Source organism: Homarus americanus, unplaced genomic scaffold (assembly GCF_018991925.1).
Source record: "Homarus americanus isolate GMGI-L3 unplaced genomic scaffold, GMGI_Hamer_2.0 scaffold18215, whole genome shotgun sequence".
Lineage (NCBI taxonomy): Eukaryota > Metazoa > Arthropoda > Malacostraca > Decapoda > Nephropidae > Homarus > Homarus americanus.
The window spans coordinates 15692-38443 of record NW_024715539.1 but is presented as its reverse complement, the minus strand read 5'-3'; the positions used below and the strand labels follow the sequence as shown (position 1 = coordinate 38443).

General features: G+C 46.2%; 1 protein-coding gene and 3 long non-coding RNA genes across 4 annotated transcripts; all 4 read right to left on the bottom strand.

Annotated features, from left to right (window-relative positions):
• Positions 1-5144: 5144 nt before the first annotated feature.
• Positions 5145-8588, bottom strand: LOC121857853. The gene is made up of 3 exons (XM_042354109.1): positions 8566-8588; positions 6937-7133; positions 5145-6318 (listed from the first exon to the last, which is right to left on the bottom strand). The coding sequence occupies exons 1-3, from the start codon at positions 8586-8588 to the stop codon at positions 5789-5791; spliced, it is 750 nt and encodes a 249-aa protein (XP_042210043.1). The 3' UTR covers positions 5145-5788.
• Positions 8589-8913: 325 nt separating this feature from the next.
• LOC121857852 lies at positions 8914-11743 on the bottom strand. The gene is made up of 4 exons (XR_006087283.1): positions 11651-11743; positions 10935-11100; positions 9718-10021; positions 8914-8964 (listed from the first exon to the last, which is right to left on the bottom strand). It is a non-coding gene; the product is annotated as an uncharacterized LOC121857852 (long non-coding RNA).
• On the bottom strand, positions 11738-12638 carry LOC121857851. Its single transcript, XR_006087282.1, has 3 exons — positions 12426-12638; positions 12118-12274; positions 11738-11769 (listed from the first exon to the last, which is right to left on the bottom strand). It is a non-coding gene; the product is annotated as an uncharacterized LOC121857851 (long non-coding RNA).
• Positions 12639-12753: 115 nt separating this feature from the next.
• On the bottom strand, positions 12754-15994 carry LOC121857855. Its single transcript, XR_006087284.1, has 4 exons — positions 15857-15994; positions 15099-15264; positions 14317-14462; positions 12754-12973 (listed from the first exon to the last, which is right to left on the bottom strand). It is a non-coding gene; the product is annotated as an uncharacterized LOC121857855 (long non-coding RNA).
• Between the last annotated feature and the right edge of the window lie 6758 nt (positions 15995-22752).

The window sequence follows — 22752 nt, the reverse complement described above, 5'->3', positions numbered from 1 at the left end:
CTGTGGCTGCTGACGGACGCTACATGAGTTTAGCTGTGGTTGCTGATGGACGCTACATTATCCGCAGCTATTTTTATACATTTATGGCCAGCTGATTACCATAATGAGGTGGCAGGCGACGGGTCCTGGGTTCAATTACCGCGTTTTGCCTGTGTTTGTCCCCCAGTCTAATGTGAACGGGTACCTGACGTTGCAGTTTGGTAAATGAAGACGAGCGAATGCAGTATCGGAGCCTAGGTGTTCAGTGAGCTGTATCCCCACTGCCGTCGAGCTTGTGGGACCTAGAGTGTATAATCTCACTATCCCCTTACTCCACCCCCCCTACCCCCTCTCCCTACCCCCTACCTTCCTAACCCCCCAACATGACTGTAGGTGTTGGCTATAAACTGACTAACACAGAAGATTAAGATTTACTCTGCACAACACTCGCCAACACGGTCTGGTCCACCATGGTACCGTATGTGTGTATGTGTGTGTGTGGGGGGGTACTGTATGTATGTATGTGTGTGTGGGGGGTACTGTACATGTATGTGTGTGTGTGTGGGGTACTGTATGTATGTGTGTGAGGGTACGTATGTATGTATGTATGTGTGTGGGGGGTACTATGTATGTATGTATGTGTGTGTGTGGGGGGATTCCAGTGTGTAGGAGGGGGGGAGTTTCAGGTTATATATACAAGTGTGTTGGAGTTCACTTATGCATGTGGGTGTGAGGGGTTTTCTGTGTGTGTGTGTGTGTGTGTGTGTGTGTGTGTGTGTGTGTGTGTGTGTGTGTGTGTGTGTGTGTGTGCGTATTTAATGCGACAGCTCAGCCATCACCGGACCAGCTAGTTGTAAAAGTGGGGGTATGGAAGGTGAGTCTGCCTTCACCTGGATAAAAGAGTTGCGGGGCTTTAGATGTCAAGATATGCAAATTAGGTGTCCGCTACCTAATTAGCATATAGTGCATTTTCTCACTTGTTGCCGGCGCTATAACTCAACCATCGTTAGTCAGACTTGGCTCAGAGTTGTTGCAGGGGCAGACTGTGACCACACCTGAAGGTTCATGGTGTATTACAGGTGTGTGTGTGTGTGTGTGTGTGTGTGTGTGTGTGTGTGTGTGTGTAGTGAATAATAATAACGTAGGGTTTATTGAAGGAATATATAGGAGCCAAAGATTAATAACAACACAAAGATGAGAGGACATAGATTGCATACGGTAATACTGGGGAGTGTGTAGAGCCAATTAACCAGAAGCTTTCATTACTAAAAACAACACAGAGGGAAACATGGAGTGAAGCTTCATGTTACAGCATCTACAGAAGGGTGGACAGGTGTACGTGGGCGGTTGGTCGTGGGTGGCGATGATAGACAGGTGTACGTGGGCGGGTGGTCGTGGTGGCTGTGATGATAGATAGGTGTACGTGGGTGGTCGTGGGTGGCTGTGATGATAGATAGGTGTACGTGGGCGGGTGGTCGTGGGTGGCTGTGATGATAGATAGGTGTACGTGGGCGGTGGTCGGTGGCTGTGATGATAGATAGGTGTACGTGGGCGGGTGGTCGGGTGGCTGTGATGATAGACAGGTGTACGTGGGCGGGTGGTCGGGTGGCTGTGGTGATAGACAGATGTACGTGGGCGGGTGGTCGGGTGGCTGTGATGATAGACAGATGTACGTGGGCGGGTGGTCGGGTGGCTGTGATGATAGATAGGTGTACGTGGGCGGGTGGTCGTGGGTGGCTGGATGATAGACAGACACGTGGGCGGGTGGTCATGGGTGGCTGTGATGATAGATAGGTGTGTACGGGCGGGTGGTCGTGGGTGGCTGTGATGATAGATAGGTGTACGTGGGCGGGTGGTCGTGGGTGGTGGAGAACGAGGAGATCTCACCTGGTGTTTAGCCCGAGTTTTCATCATTATGTTGTTGTGTTCTTGTCCCTCCCTCCCCCCTTGTTTACACCACTGGGCCCTAATTCATCAGGTCCACCCCATACTGTTCTTCATTTTTTTTTTTTTGTATTTTGGGTTAAATTAATATTGTCAGTTTTGTATCAATCGTGGAAGGGTCCACACACACACACACACACACACACACACACACACACACACACACACACACACACACACACACAACACATAATTAACCTCTAATGATCGACAAGCTTCAGTAGACCACAATGTAACTACTCATTAGACGATAGCATTTCTAGTGTTAAATTAATAATCTTAATAACTGGAGTAAAACTTGACATATAAAGTTGTTGTTGTTGTTGTTGTATATTGATGGTAAAATACAATAGCCGGATTATAACCCAGTAGAGATTCACCTATTTACCTGCTTATTAACATCACACTGACTCATCACAATACCTGGCTGGCGTGTGAGCTCACCTGCAGTAATTATACATAAATTATTAGTTTCATCGCATGTAATTAATAACAGGAATATATTTTATTTACACATATAGTAACGGTAACATAACAATGAGAAGTGTCAATGATGTTATTATTATTCACTCTGTATTTTTTCGAATAAATAAACTGTTTCAATATCCAAACAGTTCTTTTTTATTTAGCTGATAAATACAAATACAGTAAAAGCCTTTTCTTCTTCGAGGTAGGACAAGTACAGGAGGTTTAACAATAACCCGTTAAGGTACGATAACCATAATAGGGTGGCCGCGACAGGAGGAGGGTGATGATGGTGGCGATAAACGATAATTACCATCGGCGTATGAGACCGTCTATTGATTACCCCGGATATTCTGGCAACGATGGCTACTTATATAAAGACATAGGGGGTCCGTGTTAGGGGATAGTAGTGATGTAGGGAGCAGACTGGTTGGACAATGGCGTGAGTGGGTCTTAAAATGGCTCAATATGGCGAGACATTTGTTATGGCTAATGATTGGTTCAGTATAGGGAGAAATTTCTTTTTATGGCTCAAGATATAGGGATGGTTGGGTAAAAATGGCTCTATATGTCTTAGAAATGGATATAAGCTGGTTAAATATGTTAATTTTATTATTATTATTATTATTATTATTATTATTATTATTATTATTATTATTATTATTATTATTATTATTATTATTATTATTATTATTATTATCATTATCCACCACCAACCAGTCATACTCTTTACCTCACTTCACACTAAATTATTACGACCCAAACTTCCAACAACTCGGCATCATTTTCATAACATTAAATTAGTCTAATGTTAACTAGCTCTACATAACGCCAGACACTCCAACGCTAAATATTAACCCGGTCAAATATTCACGAGTCATCATAATTCGCGGAATATTTCGACGCGCCAAAATCATGACCACCTTTTTTAAAACATAATTCTCGATCCAGATTTTTTTTTTTTAAAGTTTGGTGCGTTAATTTTTGTTTCCTTGTTAATGGCGACGTGAGGAGGCAAGCTAATGGCGTGACTTTAGGCTGGAGGCTCGTTAAAGAGGTGAGGTTGGGTGGTATGGAGGCAGAATGGAGCTGAGACTGTAGTATTAATAAGATACATTTGCTGTTTTAATGTTTTTTTGTTTGTTTTTTAATGATCCAGACATGAGAACGCAATTAAAGGGATTGGGTCTCTCTCTCTCTCTGTGTGTGTGTGTGTGTGTGTGTGTGTGTGTGTAAAAATCATGTAAGGAAACTTGTATTCATCTTAACACTGGCCGGTATAACGTCTGGGAATAACTTGAGTTGCCAGTTAATGTCTTATCTCTCGGGAATAGGATCCAGTCTCTTCCTCCCTCACCCAACTTAGTAAGTTTATTAGGCAAGTTGTGGTATTTTTTGTTGTTGTTCAGTGTTGCCAAGTTCTCTCATATGCACTGTTGTTGATTTATTGTCTCTGTCTCTCTCTCTCTCTCTCTCTCTCTCTGTCTCTCTCTCTCGCTGTCTTTTTCAATCTTTATTCCAATAATTCCCTCATGTTTATTAATTTAGTTTATTAATCACACAATTTCGATATTTGGGGTAAAATTGAAAAAAAAATTAATTCTATTCAGTGAAGTTATAATTAATCACAAGTACCGGGATTTTGTTATATACTAAACAAAATCGAAATTGGGTTATAATAAGCGTAATTGGGTTATAATAAGCGTAATTGGGTTATAATAAGCGTAATTGGGTTATAATAAGCGTAATTGGGTTATAATAAGCGTAATTGGGTTATATTAAGCGTAATTGGGTTATAATAAGCGTAATTGGGTTATATTAAGAGTAATTGGGTTATAATAAGCGTGGCATATTATTCAAAATTTCGAAATTGGGTGAAAATAAGGGAGTCTTATTTTTAAATCAGATGGAAATAAGGGAATGTGAGGTGAAGTAAAAGACACAGTGTTGTAATTTTGTTTTTTTGTTTTTATGGAGAAACTAATTGTTTTTTCGTCTTACTGAAGGTTAATCAAGAAAACTACATAATGAAAATCGTCGAGTCAACACCGTAGATTTTATCCAGTTTTAACACTAAGCTGGTTTAGGTTTTATTCTCTGTAAGTCTCCCCTTGTCAATGAAAGAAAAAAAAACCTTGATTAAATTTTGTGTTTTAGCTCCACATTTACACCTTAATCACGCAGGGTGGGTCATCACCTGCTCTGGCACAGTTCTTAATTACACCTGACCCCTTCCCTATGTGAGGAGGTTAAAGGTGTGTTATTATCCGGTACAGTAACATTGTCATAGGCTCCAGTTTTTCATTGTCTGGTAACATTGTCATAGGCTTAGGATGTGTCTTTATCTGGTAACGATTTTATAGGGGTAAGATTTGTGATTTTCTGGTGACATTGTTATAGGCCTTGGGTGTGTCGCTCTATGGTAACTTTGTCATAGGCCTAGGGTGTTGTCATTATTGTCATAAGCTGGGTTACACTGTTTGGTAACACTGTCATGACCTTAAGTGTAATGATAGATCTAAGGTGCGTCATGATTTGGCACCACTGTAACAATCATCTAGTAACAGCGTAACAGCTAAGAAGTGTACAATTATCTGGTAACACTGACACAACAATGAGGCGTACAGCACAATGGTCTGGCAACATTTCCCCATTAATTTTTATCTTCAGACAGTAAAGATTGAACACATGTCATAATGAACCTCAGGAATGAAGCTTCGAACCCAGTCTTCTGTAATCCGGTTCACAAACACATATTGTTGCAACACATTTAATTAATACATAAACATAAGCTAACACAATGGTACTAATTTATATATATACACGTATATTTTTATGCCTTTTACTGTCCGTGAAATTATTGTAAATGCTTAAGTTCCGACAGCGAGAAACAACTTTTTTTCAGCAGTGAGTTTCTGAGACGCTTCGAACTTGAGCGACACAGTGAAGAATTTTCACCTTTTTTGATGTTGTCTCTTGTCGCGTCATCTGTTGTTCGTCAAAGAGTCTTTCAGTAACCTTGAATTTAATTACTCATTCAAGTTTGAAGATTGTTGTAGAAGGTAAATGAAGTGTGATTTTTGTTCAAGGTGTCGCGGTTCTCTGGAGACTAAAATTAATGTTATACTGTACATTGTTGTGTATCAGAAGGGCAAATTTGACTATTTGGGGAAGTTTTTATTTTTGCGATTTTTATTTAAATGTTTCACCTCTGTTTCGGTTACTTGGTTTCGTAAAGTTTCGCTCATATACAGGATTAAGTAGTGAAGGTATTGTTGATTTTGTCATAGAAAAAAATTCATGCGATTGGTATGGAAATCTATTAAGGCCGTGGGTATACATTTTCTGAGACACCCTGTATTGTTTGATCCGAAGCAGTGTGTGTCGTTGCCTCAGAGAGTTACTGATACACGTCCTCGGGGTCTCGATGCTTCGGGGTGCTTGTTCGACGCATGAAGCTGAACACGCTGTTAGTTTTTTTATCGGGGGTCAGATCTGTGTCGTGGTTTAAAGGGGTGAAGTCGTTGGCCATTATGAACACCGAGTCGTCTTGTTCGTTGTTGTACACGTCCAGGTGCTGCTGCTGCCCGTGGTGGGGATAATCAGGTGTCAGGAGACCGTGGTAGCTTGGACTGAGGTCGTTGTGGTGGTAGAGGGCGTGGTCGTCTCCTGGGTGTCGTTGGGAGTGGTTCCTTAGATTCTGGTCGTGGTCATGGCGGACGTGGGAGGTGTAGTCGTCCCGCTGGCGTCGTTGGTGGTGGTGGTGGTGGTGGTGGTGGTAGTAGCAGCAGGAGACGCGGGGTTCCTCCTGGTAGTGGGTGAAGGTCTGGGTGCTCTGGGTGCGGTAGTGCTTGGCTTCGAGGCCGTCCTGAGTGCAGCACCACGAGTGTCGGCGACCGTAGGTGACCCTCGCCACCAGTCTGCCTCGACCTGTGTGTGTGAAGCGGAGGTGAGGTGTTGTCTGGCTTACCTATTGTGCGTACACCTGTTAGTTTGATGAGATAGAATAGCAGAGCCTAAGATAATCTGTTCTCCTGCTGATAGTGAACATAAGCTATATCTCTCAGACCGCTATAGACACGCTGCCCGAGAACTCCCCAGGTTTGGTTAGGTAAGGTAATGGGAATCAGGTCAAGTCAGGTCAGGACCACGCATATGATCTACACAGACAAATACAAAGTATGTAATTATTATCAGATTTAACCTAACTTAACCTAACTGGGGGGCTCAAGCTGTTACAAGGTCATCAGTGATTAACCCCTAAATTCTGTCTTCAAGTATATATAAACAAACATCACACTCTATATTAAAATGTATAAACTTAATAGTATATTAGCTACTGAAAACCCCCAGAGCTACCAGTAAGTTTGAAACATTAACTGCGCCGCCACAAGAAATCAACAACGTCTGGCGCTCCTCTCACTCTCATAATGACAGGTAAAGTACGTCAGACGATCGTTCGTCACGCTTCTGGCAGCAGTGGCGCTCATTGTTGGTGAATAATGTATGAGAGTTAACAGGAGACGTCAGCGTGGGTGATGGACTGACCGTCTGGGTGGAGGGCGTATGAGGGCGGCCTGGTGGTTGAGGCATCGCGGGCGGAGGCGGACGAGGTGATCCTCTTGAGGCGTGGGGGCAGGCGTGGGTGGTGGCGTGGCTCCCCCAGCGCCTCCACTCGATACTGCTTGAGGTGAACACAGGTATGGGCACCACATTCAGGCTCCCCAGTGTGCGCTCCCCCGCTCCTGATGGGGGAGAAACACTCGTAGGTAACACAGGTATGAGCGCCTCACCTGCTGGTAGAGGAGCATTATTATAATTAACACAGGCAGGAACACTATACCTGCAGGAGGAGGAACACTAACAATTAACACAGGCAGGAACACTATACCTGCAGGAGGAGGAACACTAACAATTAACACAGGCAGGAACACTATACCTGCAGGAGGAGGAACACTAACAATTAACACAGGTAGGAACATCCCACATGCTAGGAAGAAATTACATTATTCATGTAATTAGATCCCCTTCAAGGTGAATAGATTTATAACCCAACTGTGTCTGTAAAATTTCAGACTTCCTTTTTCATCGTTGCAGAGGAAGGGTTAACACAGGCTGGCCTTTGGTCCGACCGTCTATCATTAATTCTTGTTGGCTTACGATTAAGTGTAATTTAGTACATTGGTTACATCAAAATAGTAGTAGTAGTAGTAGTAGTAGTAGTAGTAGTATACAGTAGTCTTTAGTTAAGTTCATGGCTGGTTCTTCTGTGTTTTATGAAGGTAGGTACTGTGTGTGTGGTCATCAGGGAGGGTGTTGGGTGAGTGGTCGTCCCCTCAGGTCACCGCCGTAAATCACCACAGCACATCTGGGTCACATAGACAGGTGGGGCCGGTCACCTCTCCTCCCTCCCCTTTACTGTCACCTCCTCCCCCCCTTACACACACACACACACACACACACACACACACACACACACACACACAGACAAATTAAAGGTGTATATTACCTCCAGTAAACAGGACGGGGGAGGGGGGCAGGTGTTCAGCAGATGACACCTGGCAATATGTCCTATCACAGAGACAATGAACTTGTAGCATCATTTTTACCGTCTCGTTATAGTCTATATGAGTCACCCCCTGTGCTGAGTTATGGCATTTAATTACGTTTTCTTTGATGCAGTTCCCAGTAATTGTTTTAATATTTCGTCTCGTATCAGATTTATATTTTTTTCCTTTTACTTTTGATATTTTTTTCGTTTTTTTGTTTACTTCACGTCAGAGTTTTATGGTGATGGTAGATGTCCCCAACCCCCCTCCCCCCCCCTCGGGCGTTTATCAGGAAAATATGCGACGTCGGTGACTCTGGAACAGCCATTTTGTTCCTGTTTTATTGAGGGATATTTCATAGGAAAGTCAATTGATAGTTTGTAAAAAAAATAACCCTGGTGTGAAACGGTATTATTTTGGGTGCGTCGGACAGCTTAATACACGTCGTTCTTGAGTTATCGACTGGTCAACTTGCTGAGAATTTATTTGTTGTTGCCAGGCGTACGATCAGTCTCCGGCACCAAGGTTGTTATTCTTGTTTGGTTTACAACTTTAAATCATCGGATCACGTGAAATGTTGGCATCCACAGCTTATTTCACACCTTAACCTAACCTAACCCAACCTCACCTAGCCACACCCACAGGTAGCATTAAGAAGTTCAATCACCAGGTGAAATAAGTTTTGAGGTGCTTAATTTTCACGCGAACCAAACCATCAGAGTGAATAATAAACACCGTAAATAATAATAATAATAATAATAATAATAATAATAATAATAATAATAATAATAATAATAACAATAACAATAATAACAATACTAATAACTACAGCAACAATAACAACACTAATAATAATAATACCAATAATTACCTGCATTATTGACAGTAGTTACAGGTAAAATAGAATTCATTGAGCAGTACGATATGTTTTCCCTTACGTTGCCACACTGCCCTTTCCTCCGCCTCCCCCGCCGCCCTTCTCGCTAACTAGTATACGCCTTCAGTGTGGTGGAGGGAGGACACACTGCTGCAGGTCATATACCGAGTCTTAGTTACTCATTATTATTCAAAATATACCAGTGATTAAAAAAATATAAACCCAAGATTAATAAATGATAAATAAGGAATATGTAAATAAAGATAAAATAAGGAATAAATTAAGACAGAAACTCAATAAAAGATGATAGAATAATGAAGGTGAATAATAGAGGAAGGAATGATAAAAATAAAATATATTACGAAAATATATATAAAGAGATTTACAAATAATTTATGAACGAATAAGAATTAATTTTTTATTTATTAACTGAGAGGCCAATAACAACTACAATAACAACAACGCCAATAACAACTACTACAACAACGCCAATTACAACAATAACAACAAACTCGTAGGAATAAAACAAAAGAGGACATATCACCTGAAGCACCACACTACAGGTAAAGGAAGAAAACACTCATTAGCAGTCGTGTCAGGTGAACATTGGGTGCACAGACCATCCCGGCCACAGGATTACGTATTCAAGGAGGAGGAAGAGGAAATGGGGGTGCTGGAGGAGGTGGTTGGAGTTGGGTGATGATGATGAAGAAGGGAGAGGGAAAAGATAATAATAAGAAGAAGTGAAGGAAAAAGACGTAGAGAAGAGGGTGAAGAAGGGATGGAGGAACATGAAAAGAAGAGAGGGAGAAAGGTGAAGAAGAAGAAGAAAAGAAGAAAGAAAGAAGAAGGAAGAGGGGTCAAGAGAAGAAGAAGAAGAAGAAGAAGAACCAACCACCTTACCATGACAAGCCGGGTCGCAGTTGTGTGAGTAAGGGGTCGCCGCCGCCGCTGTTCCTGAATCACTACAGTGTGTGGACGGGGTGTTGTTATTGGAGCCCGTGCCGGAATCCTTGAAGATCTCCACCAGTTCCTTCCCCTCCATCATCTCCTTCGTCAGCGTGGTGGTGGTGTCCTTGGGTAGTGGGGAGGTGGTGTTGTGGTGGTGCTGTGAGGCGGTCTTCTTTCTCCTCTCCTGTCTCCATTGCCACCGCTATGCCTTCTCTCGTCACCACAACTACCTCGTCTTCTACACCTTCTGCGTCTCCTGATGGGGGTGTAAGGGGAGGGTGATGGATGGGTGGATGTGGGGATTAATGTGTGTGTGTGTGTGTGTGTGTGTGTGTGTGTGTGTGTGTGTTTTATTTGGGTCTATCTGGGCTGTTTCTGTGTCTCCTACCACACTCCTTTCCTCATTAAACCAAAACAGAACCATTAACTTCCTCTCAGTTTTATCCTCTTAATAAAATATCTTCAATTAATTCATAAACAAATCTTTAAAAAAAATCTTACTACCGATTCTACTTTTTTTTTTATTAATTTAACTAATGAGAATTTTTTTTAGTGTTACAAAATACTGAAGTTATGATAATCGGTATTTCTTAACCTGTGATTGACGTCCTGTACTGTATGTTACCTATGAATGAGGACCCACACCTATGAAGGACCTGTAACTCACTTTAACCTTACTGACCTATGAATGAGGACCTGTAACTCACCTATGAATGAGGACCTGTAACTCACTTATGAATGAGGACCTGTAACTCACTTATGAATGAGGACCTGTAACTGACCTATGAATGAGGACCTGTAACTCACCTATGAATGAGAACCTGTAACTGACCTATGAATGAGGACCTGTAACTGACCAGACTGACCTGAACTCACTTTAAAGGACCTGTAACTCACCTATGAATGAGAACCTGTAATCACCCAGAATGAGGACCTGTAACTCACCTATGAATGAGAACCTGTAACTGACCTATGAATGAGACCTGTAACTCACCTATGAATGAGAACCTGTAACTGACCTATGAATGAGGACCTGTAACTGTCCTATGAATGAGGACCTGTAACTGACCTGTGAATGAGAACCTGTAACTGACCTATGAATGAGGACCTGTAACTCACCTATGAATGAGGACCTGTAACTCACCTATGAATGAGGACCTGTAACTGACCTATGAAAGACGTCCTGTACTGTAGCTTCCTGAAGGGGTCCCTGTGGAGTACATGATTGGTCAGCTTCTTGTGGGAGGTAGTCTGGTTTGTGGACGACTCTCGACCAATGAGACGCGTTCCCAGCAGCGACAGACGCACCCACCGCCACGCCCTCATCATGAATACCTGTGTGTGAGAGAGAGAGAGAGAGAGAGAGAGAGAGAGGTTAGAACCGTGTTGCACCTCAAAATATCAACTAATTCACCCCGTTAATACAACAAATAAAACAGAATTATTTACCCCGAGAGAAGTAATTCCTGGCAATTGTTTTTTTTTCCCACAGGTTAATGGATTGTTTAATTAACCAAGACTTTACTATTCCACACCTGTGCAGGGTAACAGGCTGGATTAGGTTAGGTTAAGTTAGGTTGGGTTGGGTTAGGTTAGGTTAGTTTACGTTAGATTAACAGATACATACACACAACTCAGGTGGATACACACACACACACACACACGCACACACACACACACACACACACACACACACACACACACACAGATATACATACAGTACATACAAACACAGACAGACGTACACAGACATACACATACAGACACCCAGACAAACAAACACACAGACATACACAAACAAAGACCAACGTACACAGATACATACACACAAACACAGATTAAAGTAGACAGACAGACAGACAGACAGACAGACAGACAGACAGACCTTCCTACAGATGATGTACACCCACGGGTCGACGATCTGGTTGATGGAGGTGAGACGGACGGCGACCAGATCTTGGTAGTGGTCGGCTGGGGTCGTATCTGGTTGATGAAGAGTCGTAACTGGGGGAGAGAGAGAGAGACGGTGAGAGAGAGAGAGAGAGAGAAGAGAGAGAGAGAGAGAGAGAGAGATTGGTGTGTGTGTGTGTGTGTGTGAGTAAGAGAGTGAGATTGGTGTGTGGGGGAGATACAGTCAGGTGTGTGAGATAGGTGTGAGATATAATGCCAGGTGTGTGTGTGGGAGAGTCAACCAGGTGTGTGAGAGGATGAGAGAGAATCGGTTGAGGATGACGGAGTAAGACACTTTGAGTAACCGGAGAGAGATGAGAGGGAAGACACAGTGAGGAAGACACAGTGAGGAAGACACAGTGAGGAAGACACAGTGAGGAAGACATACGGAGGAAGACTCACATCAATAGGTGACCAGGAGAGGACAAACACCACTGTGATCACCACCAGGACAATGACCATCTGCATCTCCAGCTCCCTCTGGCGGGACGACCGATGAGGTGCACACAGCGCCGACCGACAGCATTCTCCCTACACAGCCGCAGACACAGTAACGTTGCTGTGGTGAGAGAGAGAGAGTGAGGGAGGGACGGAGGGGAGAGAGAGAGAGAGGAGGGTGGTGGGGGATAAGGTTATGACACTATATGGGGTTTTGATGTAACATGACACTCAATAACCTGTGCTGGATAATGAGAGGAACAAGACTCAACTGATGACGACGACGTTGCAGATGACCATGATGACGAGGCAGACGATGGTGAAAAAGCCGAAGACGTTGGTGTAGAGGACGTGGTGGAGTGGTGAGGCCCCGGTGACGTGGATGTTGAGGTAACACCATGACCCCGGGTACTGGAGGGCGTACTGGCCTACCCCGAACAGCGGCAGCGCACAGTACAGTACCGAGAACAGCCATCCCCAGCAGGAGTGTTCTGAAGGAGGAGGGAGGAGGAAACACAGCATGTAACAGCATAGTACAGCACTGAGAACAGCCACATCCCCAGCAGGAGTGTTCTGAAGGAGGAGGAGGGAGGGAACACAGCATATAACAGCAGAGTACAACAATGAGAACAGCCACATCCCCAGCAGGAGTGTTCTGAAGGAGGAGGGAGGGAGGGAACACAGCATATAACAGCATAGTACAGCACTGAGAACAGCCACATCCCCAGCAGGAGTGTTCTGAAGGAGGAGGGAGGAGGGAACACAGCATATAACAGCAGAGTACAGTACGGAGAACAGCCACATCCCCAGCAGGAGTGTTCTGAAGGAGGAAGGAGGGAGGAACACAGCATATAACAGCATAGTACAGCACCGAGAGAACAGCCACATCCCTATTGGAGCCATGAGGAGAGGTTATGGAGGTGTGGCCATGGGAGGTGCCAGGGATGTGTCATGGGGAGGTGCCAGCGGGATGTGTCGGGAGGTGCCAGCAGAGGATGTGGCCATGGGGAGGTGCCAGCTAGGATGTGGTCATGGGAGGCGCCAGCGAGGATGTGTCACGGGAGGTGCCAGCGGGGATGTGTCATGGGAGTGCCAGATGTGTCATGGGAGGTGCCAGCTAGGATGTGTCATGGGAGGTGCCAGCGAGGATGTGTCATGGGATGTGCCAGCGGGGATGTGTCATGGGGAGGTGCCAGCCAGGATGTGTCATGGGGAGGTGCCAGCGAGGATGTGTCATGGGGGAGGTGTATGGTGTGTGTGTGGTCATATGACTTCACGGTTTTCAATACTAGACCATTAGTGATGCCGTTTGAACATCCTGTTAGGAGGAACAGCGTGGGGGAAACTGATTGAAACAGCAGGTCAAAACAGCAGGTCAAACAAGAGAGAGAGAGAGAGAGAGAGAGAGGATTCATTCTTTAATAATATTGTAGATGCATTGATAAAGTGCATAAGAGAGAGAAAGAGACAGACAGTGGACAGACAGTAGACAGGCAGACAGACAGTAGACAGGCAGACAGACGTACAAGACAAGACGTACCACAACACACTCCCTATACTGACCACTGACCATAAAATGTTTACAGCTTACAGACTCAGCACTTCTCAAGGGTGGGGGGAGATGTGTAGGGTGGGGGGGAGGGGGAGATGTAGGGTGTGGGAGGGGACTGTGTATGTATGAGGTGTATGTATGTGTTTATGTATGTATTTATGTATGTGTATGTGTGTGTGTGTGTGTTTGTGTGTGTGCCGAGACAGGATTTGATGGCTATAATCAGAGGGCGAAATATTTACATGAATCAGAATCAACATGAGAAGCTGCCGCATGGACTGGATAACAATGTTGTATAGAAGACCACGACTCAGGGAGGTCTAGGATAAGAAGCGTAGGATTATAGGATTAGGAAGGATGTGGAAGGATGATAGGATTATATAGGGACATTGATCAAGTACGGACTTAGTGACCCACGGACATGATCATAACACAATCACAATCATCCACAGACACGATCAAATACGATCACACAATTACGCTACAAACACGATCACAAACACACACACACACTCCCCACCACGGACACACAATACAATACAATACCTACACAATAACCCACGGACCATACACCACGCACAACAACCAATCACGTACAAGACAACACGTACTTAGTTCTCGTCGGGGTGATGTTCTTGTTGTAGAAGTAGCCATGCCTGATGCCAATAAACCTCTCGACGGCCATGGTAGAGACGAGAAGGTGGGTGACTAAGCTGACCAGCATCATAGAAAACCCGTGGAAATTACACATGGGTACCTGTCCAAAGGTGAGAGAGATGGGAGTGGTGATTAGGTGATGGTTACAGGTAGATACAAGGTGATTATGGGGGTGGATTGGTGATTAGGTGATGGTTACAGGTAGATACAGGTGATTAGATGGTGGGTACAGGTGAGTAGAGAGATGGATTGGTGATTCGGTGATGGTTACAGGTAGATACAGGTGATTAGATGGTGGGTACAGGTGATTATGGGGGTGATTAGGTGAGTCACAGGTGAATAGACACATTAATTGACGATGGTACACAGGTAACTGTGATATAGATTGATCGGTAATTATTTTATAGACAGGTAAATGTACAGGTAAATGGATAAATAATTGATATGCTAATTAGTTGATAATGACGGTGTGCCTTATGCATTGATTTATATGCAAATTAACCAAACTGATATTATATATGTGAGTTAATGAAGGGAAGCATCAGTTGGGGTGGTGGAGTAAGGTATAGACAGACAGACAGACAGAAAGACAGACAGACAGACAGACAAAAACAGAAGCAAAATGATACTGAAGGGAAGATAGACAGATTTTAGACAGATAGATAAACGTAACGAGAGAGAGAGAGAGAGAGAGAGAGAGAGAGAGAGAGAGAGAGAGAGAGAGAGAGAGACTCACCCCGCCGACCCAGGAGTGATGGAGGTATGCCACTAGAGCAGGTGTGGTGGTGATGACTTACCCGCCAGATCGGTCCAGATGAGTGTACTTAGCAACACAAAGAACACAGTACGGGAGTGTTGCGGCCGGGTGCTGGTGTACAGGTAATACAGTGCCCAGATCTGTCCTGTTGGGGCATAACACGTGTACATGTTAATTACAGGTGTGTGTGTGTATGTGTGTGTGTGTGTGTACAACTTGAGTTCATAGTTATAGGGTTAATTTCATCTCACACACGTACAAACACACACACACACACCACACACACACACACACACACACACACACACACACACACACACACACACCACTCCAAATTCCCACCTCTTTCACACTACCCTCCCTTCCCCTTCCCCTTCCCTTCCCCTTTTACACCCCTAATCCTCACCTCCCACACTATCCTCACATCTACCATCCTCCCTCCGCCTCCCACCCATCCAGAGAGAGAGAGAGAGCTCACCTGACAGTAATATATGCGTGGGGCTATGGTACGACATATATAATTTGTGGTGATGTGTTGTAGTGTTTTGTTGACAGCCACCAGGTGTGTTGTGTAATTGACTGTATTGCATCCTACCTGTCTGTCTGTCTGTATGTATGTATGTATGTATGTATGTATGTATGTATGTATGTATGTGTATCTTTCTGTCTCTCTCTCTACTTATAAATGAATCTCTCACGACTGACCCATGAATCTCTCTCTCTCTCTCTCTACTGACCCGCGACGCCACTAAGCGACAGTAAGATGGGCGACACTATCGTAGCTCCGGGCTGCTCCTTGAGGGTGGTACACGACACGTTCACCTCACACTCCACCGTTAGTATAGTGTCCGTCATCGTCTCTCGTCCTTGACCTTTGTGGGTATTTCTTAAGCGCCGTCAACACCGCCCACATGCCCTGTTCTCCGTCACCCACGCAGGACGCCCACGTAGGAGGAGTCAGAGGCATGGTGGTCGGGGTGGTGGTGGTCGTTGTTGAGTTCTGTTGGTGGAGGAGAGGGTGAGAGAGAGAGAGAGAGAGAGAGAGAGAGAGAGAGAGAGAGAGAGAGAGAGATTATTGCTGTTAAAACTCACGTGTTTATCATTAGTAGTAGGAGTAGTAGTAGTAGTAGTAGTAGTAGTAGTAGTAGTAGTAGTAGTAATAATAGAACCTCGTTAATAGAAGCCTCAAATAGAAGCCTAATAAGTAGAAGTCAATATTCAGAAGCATCAATACAAAGACAATTACAGTATTAATATTTTTTTCCCCATAACTAGAAACTCTGTCTGAAAAGCAAAAAATAAAAAAAAGTGGCTTATTCCTGTAATCCAGCCCTCCTCCCCTCCTCCCCTTCCCCCTCCCCTTCTCACCCCTCCTCTCCCTCCTTCCCCATCCTCCCACCCTCCTCCATTGATAGTGTCATCCGCTGGTGAGGGGTGGTGGTGGTAGAGAAGGAGACTGGAGGGGTGGGTGTGGGGTGGGAGGGGGTGTGGGGTGGGAGGGGTGGGGTGAGGGGTGTGGGGTGGGAGGGGGTGGGGGAGGTGTGGGGTGGAGGGTGGGGTGAGGGGTGGGGTGGGAGGGGTGGGGGTGGGAGGTGGGGTGGGGTGTGGGGTTGGGAGGGAGGGGTGAGGTGTGGGGTGGAGGGTGGGGTGGGAGGGGGGTGGAGGGTGGGGTGGAGGGGTGTGGGGGAGGGAGGGGGTGGAGGGGTGGTGTGTGGGGTGGGTGGGAGGGTGGTTGGGTGAGGGGTGGTGGGTGGAGGGTGGTGGGTGGAGAGGTGTGTGGGTGGGAGGGTGGTGTGGGTGAGGGTGGTGTGGGTGGAGGGGTGTGGGGTGGGAGGTGTGTGGGGAGGGGTGTGGGTTGAGGGGGGGGGTGGAGGGTGGTGTGGGGTGGGAGGGTGTGGGTGGGGAGGGGTGGGTGGGGAGGGGGGGTGGGAGGGGGGTGGGGTGGGTGGGAGGGGTGTGGGGTGGGGAGGGGTGGGGGAGGAGGGTGGTGGGGTGGGAGGGGTGGTGGGTGGAGGGTGGGTGGGAGGGTGGTATGGGTGAGGGGGGGGTGGAGGGTGGTGGGTGGAGGGTGGGGTGGGTGGAGGGTGGTGGGTGAGGGTGGGTGGAGGTGGGTGGAGGGTGGTGGTGGGAGGGTGGTGTGGGTGGAGGTGGGGTGGAGGAGGAGGAAAGAGTGAAGTGGCTGTAAGTGGATAAGGTGTACATATGGAAGAGTAAGGAAGTAGGAAGAGAGTGGGAGGAGGTGGGTGGAGGAGTCGAGAGGAAGGAGTTATGGGTATAGTGGAGGTGTCAGTATCAGACCAACACTACACCACTGTCCTAACCCAACCAAAACCCAACCCAAACCCAACCTAAACCCAAACCAAACCCAACCAACCCTAACCTAAACCCAACCAAACCCAACCAAAACCCAACCTAAACCCAAACCCAACCAAACCAACCTAAACCCAGCTCAAACCCAACCCAAACCCAACCAAACCCAACTCAAAACCTAGCCTAAAACCCAACCAAACCCAACCAACCCAACCAAAACCCAACCAAACCCAACTCAAACTCAACCAAACCCAACCTAAACCCAACCAAACCTAACCAAACCCAACTCAAACCTAACCCAAACCCAACCAAACCCAACCAAACCCAACCCAAACCCAAACCCAACCAAACCCAACCCAAACCCAGCCTAAACCCAACCAAAACCCAACCAAACCAACCCAAACCCACCTAAACCCAACCAAACCCAACCAAACCCAACCAAAACCCAACCAAACCTAACCCAAACCCAACCAAAACCCAACTCAAACCCAACCAAACCCAACCAAACCCAACTCAAACCCAACCCAAACCCAACTAAACCCAACCAAACCTAACCAAACCCAACCTAAACCTAACCCAACCTAACCCAAACCTAACCTAAACCCAACTCCAAACCCAACCTAAACCCAACCAAACCCAACCTAAACCCAACCAAACCCAAACCCAACCCAAACCCAACCTAAACCCAACCAAACCCAACCAAACCCAACCCAAACCCAACCAAACCCAACCTAAACCCAAACCCAACCAAACCCAACCAACCCAACCTAAACCCAACTAAACCCAACCAAACCCAACCAAACCCAACCAAACCCAACCAAACCCAACCAAACCAACCTAAACCCAACCAAACCCAACCTAAACCCAACCAAACCTAAACCAAACCCAACCAAACCCAACCTAAAACCCAACCTAAACCCAACCAAACCCAACCTAAACCAACCCAAACCCAACCCAAACCCAACCCAAACCCAACCAAAACCCAAACCCAACCTAAACCCAACCTAAACCCAACCCAAACCCCAACCAAAACCCAACCTAAACCCAACCTAAACCCAACCCAAACCCAACCTAAACCCAACCCAAAACCCAACCTAAAACCCAACCAAAAACCCAAACCCAACCCAAACCAACTCAAACCAACCCAAACCCAACCAAACCCAACCTAAACCCAACCTCAAACCCAACCTAAACCCAACCCAAACCCAACCCAAACCCAACCTAAACCCAACTCAAACCCAAACCCAACCAAAACCCAACCAACCCCAACCCAAACCCAACTAAACCCAACCCAAACCCAACCAAACCCAACCTAAACCCAACCTAAACCCAACCAAACCCAACCTAAAACCCAACCAAACCCAACCCAAACCCAAACCCAACCTAAACCCAACCAAACCCAACCCAAACCCAACCTAAACCCAACCAAACCCAACCCAAACCCAACTCAAACCCAACCTAAACCCAACCTAAACCCAACCAAAACCCAAACCCAACCTAAACCCAACCTAAACCTAACCTAAACCCAACCAAACCTAACCCAAACCCAACTCAAACCTAACCCAAACCTAACCCAAACCCAACCAAACCTAAACCTAACCTAAACCCCAACCTAAACCCAACCTAAAATGGGAGTCATCTGGTCACGTCTCATCATAAACCGGGCTATTTGGTGGTTTAATTGGGTATTTATTGTTCTGGTGAGTGCTGGTGTGACAGAGGGTGGGGTTAATTAGGGAGGAGGAGGAGGAGGGGGGGAGGAAGAAGAAGAGAGGAGGAAGAGAGGAGGAAGGAGAGAGGAGGAGGAAGAGAGGAGGAGGAGGAGGAGGAGGAAGAGAGGAGGAAGAAGAAGAGAGGAGAGGAGGAAGAGAGGAGGAGGAAGAAGAGAGGAGGAGGAAGAGAGGAGGAAGAAGAAGAGAGGAGGAGGAGGAAGAGAGGAGGAGGAAGAAGAGAGGAGGAAGAAGAGAGGAGAAGGAGGAAGAGAGGAGGAGGAAGAGAGGAGGAGGAAGAGAGGAGGAAGAAGAAGAGAGGAGGAAAAGAAGAGAGGAGGAAAAGAGAGGAGGAAGAAGAGAGGAGGAAGAGAGAGGAGGAAGAGAGGAGGAGGGAAGAAGAGAGGAGGAGGAAGAAGAGAGGAGGAAGAAGAAGAGAGGAGGAGTTAATCAATCAGTAACAGGCTGAACTCCCCAAGAAAGTTGTCAACATAAGAGTAATGGTTAATTAATACTCGGAAGTTCTGTAGCCTTAACCCCGCGAGTACGATGACTTAACCCCGCGAGTACGATGACTTAACCCGCGAGTACGATGACTTAAACCCCGCGAGTACGATGACTTAACCCCGCGAGTACGATGACTTAACCCCGCGAAGTACGATGACTTAACCCCGCGAGTAACGATGACTTAACCCCGCGAGTACGATGACTAACCCCGCGAGCATGATTAACCCCGCGAGTACGATGACTAACCCCGCGAGTACGATGACTTAACCCCGCGAGTACGATGACTTAACCCCGCGAGTACGATGACTTAACCCCGCGAGTACGATGACTTAACCCCGCGAGTACGATGACTTAACCCCGCGAGTACGATGACTTAACCCCGCGAGTACGATGACTTAACCCCGCGAGTACGATGACTTAACCCCGCGAGTACGATGACTTAACCCCGTGAGTACGATGACTTAACCCCGTGAGTACGATGACTTAACCCCGCGAGTACGATGACTTAACCCCGTGAGTACGATGACTTAACCCCGCGAGTACGATGACTTAACCCCGCGAGTACGATGACTTAACCCCGCGAGTACGATGACTTAACCCCGTGAGTACGATGACTTAACCCTGACGATGACTTAACCCCGTGAGTACGATGACTTAACCCCGCGAGTACGATGACTTAACCCCGTGAGTACGATGACTTAACCCCTTGAGTACGATGACTTAACCCCGTGAGTACGATGACTTAACCCCTTGAGTACGATGACTTAACCCCGTGAGTACGATGACTTAACCCCTTGAGTACGATGACTTAACCCCGTGAGTACGATGGCTTAACCTCGTGAGTATGATGACTTAACCCCGTGAGAACATGATTTAACCCTTGAGTACGATGACTTAACCCTTGAGGACGATGACTAACCCTTGAGGACGATGATCAACTCCCCTGAGAGTACGATGACTTAACCCCGTGAGTAATGATATCTTAACCCCGTGAGTACGATGACGCACCCCGTGAGCATGATGACTTAACCCATTGAGTACGATGACTTAACCCCGTGAGTACGATGACTTAACCCTTTGAGTACGATGACTTAACCCTTTGAGTACGATGATTTAACCCTGAGAGTACGATGACAACCCTGTGAGTACGATAGCTTAACCCTGTGAGTACGATAACTTAACCCTTTGAGTACGATAACTTAACCCTTTGAGTACGATGACTTAACCCTTTGAGTACGATGACTTAACCCTGTGAGTACGATGACTTAACCCTTTGAGTACGATGACTTAACCCTTTGAGTACGATGACTTAACCCTTTGAGTACGATGACTTAACCCTTTGAGTACGATGACTTAACCCTTTGAGTACGATGACTTAACCCCTTGAGTACGATGACGCAATCCTTGAGGTGACGATGACTTAACCGTGAGGACGATGACTTAACCCCTTGAGGACGATGACTTAATCCCTTGAGGACGATGACTTAATCCCTCGAGGACGATGACTTAATCCCTTGAGGACGATGACTTAACCCCTTGAGGACGATGACTTAACCCCTTGAGGACGATGACTTAACCCCTTGAGGACGATGACTTAACCCCTTGAGGACGATGACTTAACCCTTGAGGACGACGACTTGAGCCCATGAGGTCTATAACTTTAACCCCTTGAGGACGATGACTTAACCCCTTGAGACGATGACTTAACCCCTTGAGTACGATGACTTAACCCCCTGAGTACGATGACTTAACCCCTGATACGATGACTTAACCCCGCGAGTACGATGACTTAACCCCGCGAGTACGATGACTTAACCCCGTGAGTACGATGACTTAACCCGCGAGTACGATGACTTAACCCCGTGAGTACGATGACTTAACCCCGCGAGTACGATGACTTAACACCTTGAGTACGATGACTTAACCCCGCGAGTACGATGACTTAACCCCCTGAGTACGATGACTTAACCCCGCGAGTACGATGACTTAACCCCTTGAGTACGATGACTTAACCCCGCGAGTACGATGACTTAACCCCTTGAGTACGATTCTTAACCCCGCGAGTACGATGACTTAACCCCGCGAGTACGATGACTTAACCCCGCGAGTACGATGACTTAACCCCTGAGTACGATGACTTAACCCCTGAGTACGATGACTTAACCCTGAGTACGATGACTTAACCCCGCGAGTACGATGACTTAACCCCGCGAGTACGATGACTTAACCCTTGAGTACGATGACTAACCCCGAGTACGATGACTTAACCCCTGAGTACGATGACTTAACCTCATGAGTACGATGACTTAACCCCTGAGTACGATGACTTAACCCTTGAGTACGATGACTTAACCCCTGAGTACGATGACTTAACCCCGCGAGTACGATGACTTAACCCCGCGAGTACGATGACTAACCCCGCGAGTACGATGACTTAACCCCTTGAGTACGATGACTTAACCCCGCGAGTACGATGACTTAACCCGCGAGTACGATGACTTAACCCCGCGAGTACGATGATCAACCCCGCGAGTACGATGACTTAACCCCGCGAGTACGATGACTTAACCCCGCGAGTACGATGACTTAACCCTGAGTACGATGACTTAACCCTTGAGTACGATGACTTAACCCCGCGAGTACGATGACTAACCTTGAGTATGATGACTTAACCCTTGAGTACGACGACTTAACACCTTGAGTACGATGGCTTAACCCCTTGATACGATGACTTAACACCTGAGTACGATGACTAACCGCGAGTACGATGACTTAACACCGCGAGTATGATGACAACTTTGAGTATGAGACTAACCCCGCGAGTACGATGACTTAACCCCTTGAGTACGATGACTTAACCCGCGAGTACGATGACTTAACACCTTGAGTACGATGACTTAACCCCGCGAGTACGATGACTTAACACCTTGAGTACGATGACTTAACCCCGCGAGTACGATGACTTAACCCCGCGAGTACGATGACTTAACCCCATGAGTACGATGACTTAACCCTTGAGTACGATGACTTAACCCCTTGAGTACGATGACTTAACCCTTGAGTACGATGACTTAACCCTTGAGTACGACGCTTAACACCTGAGTAAT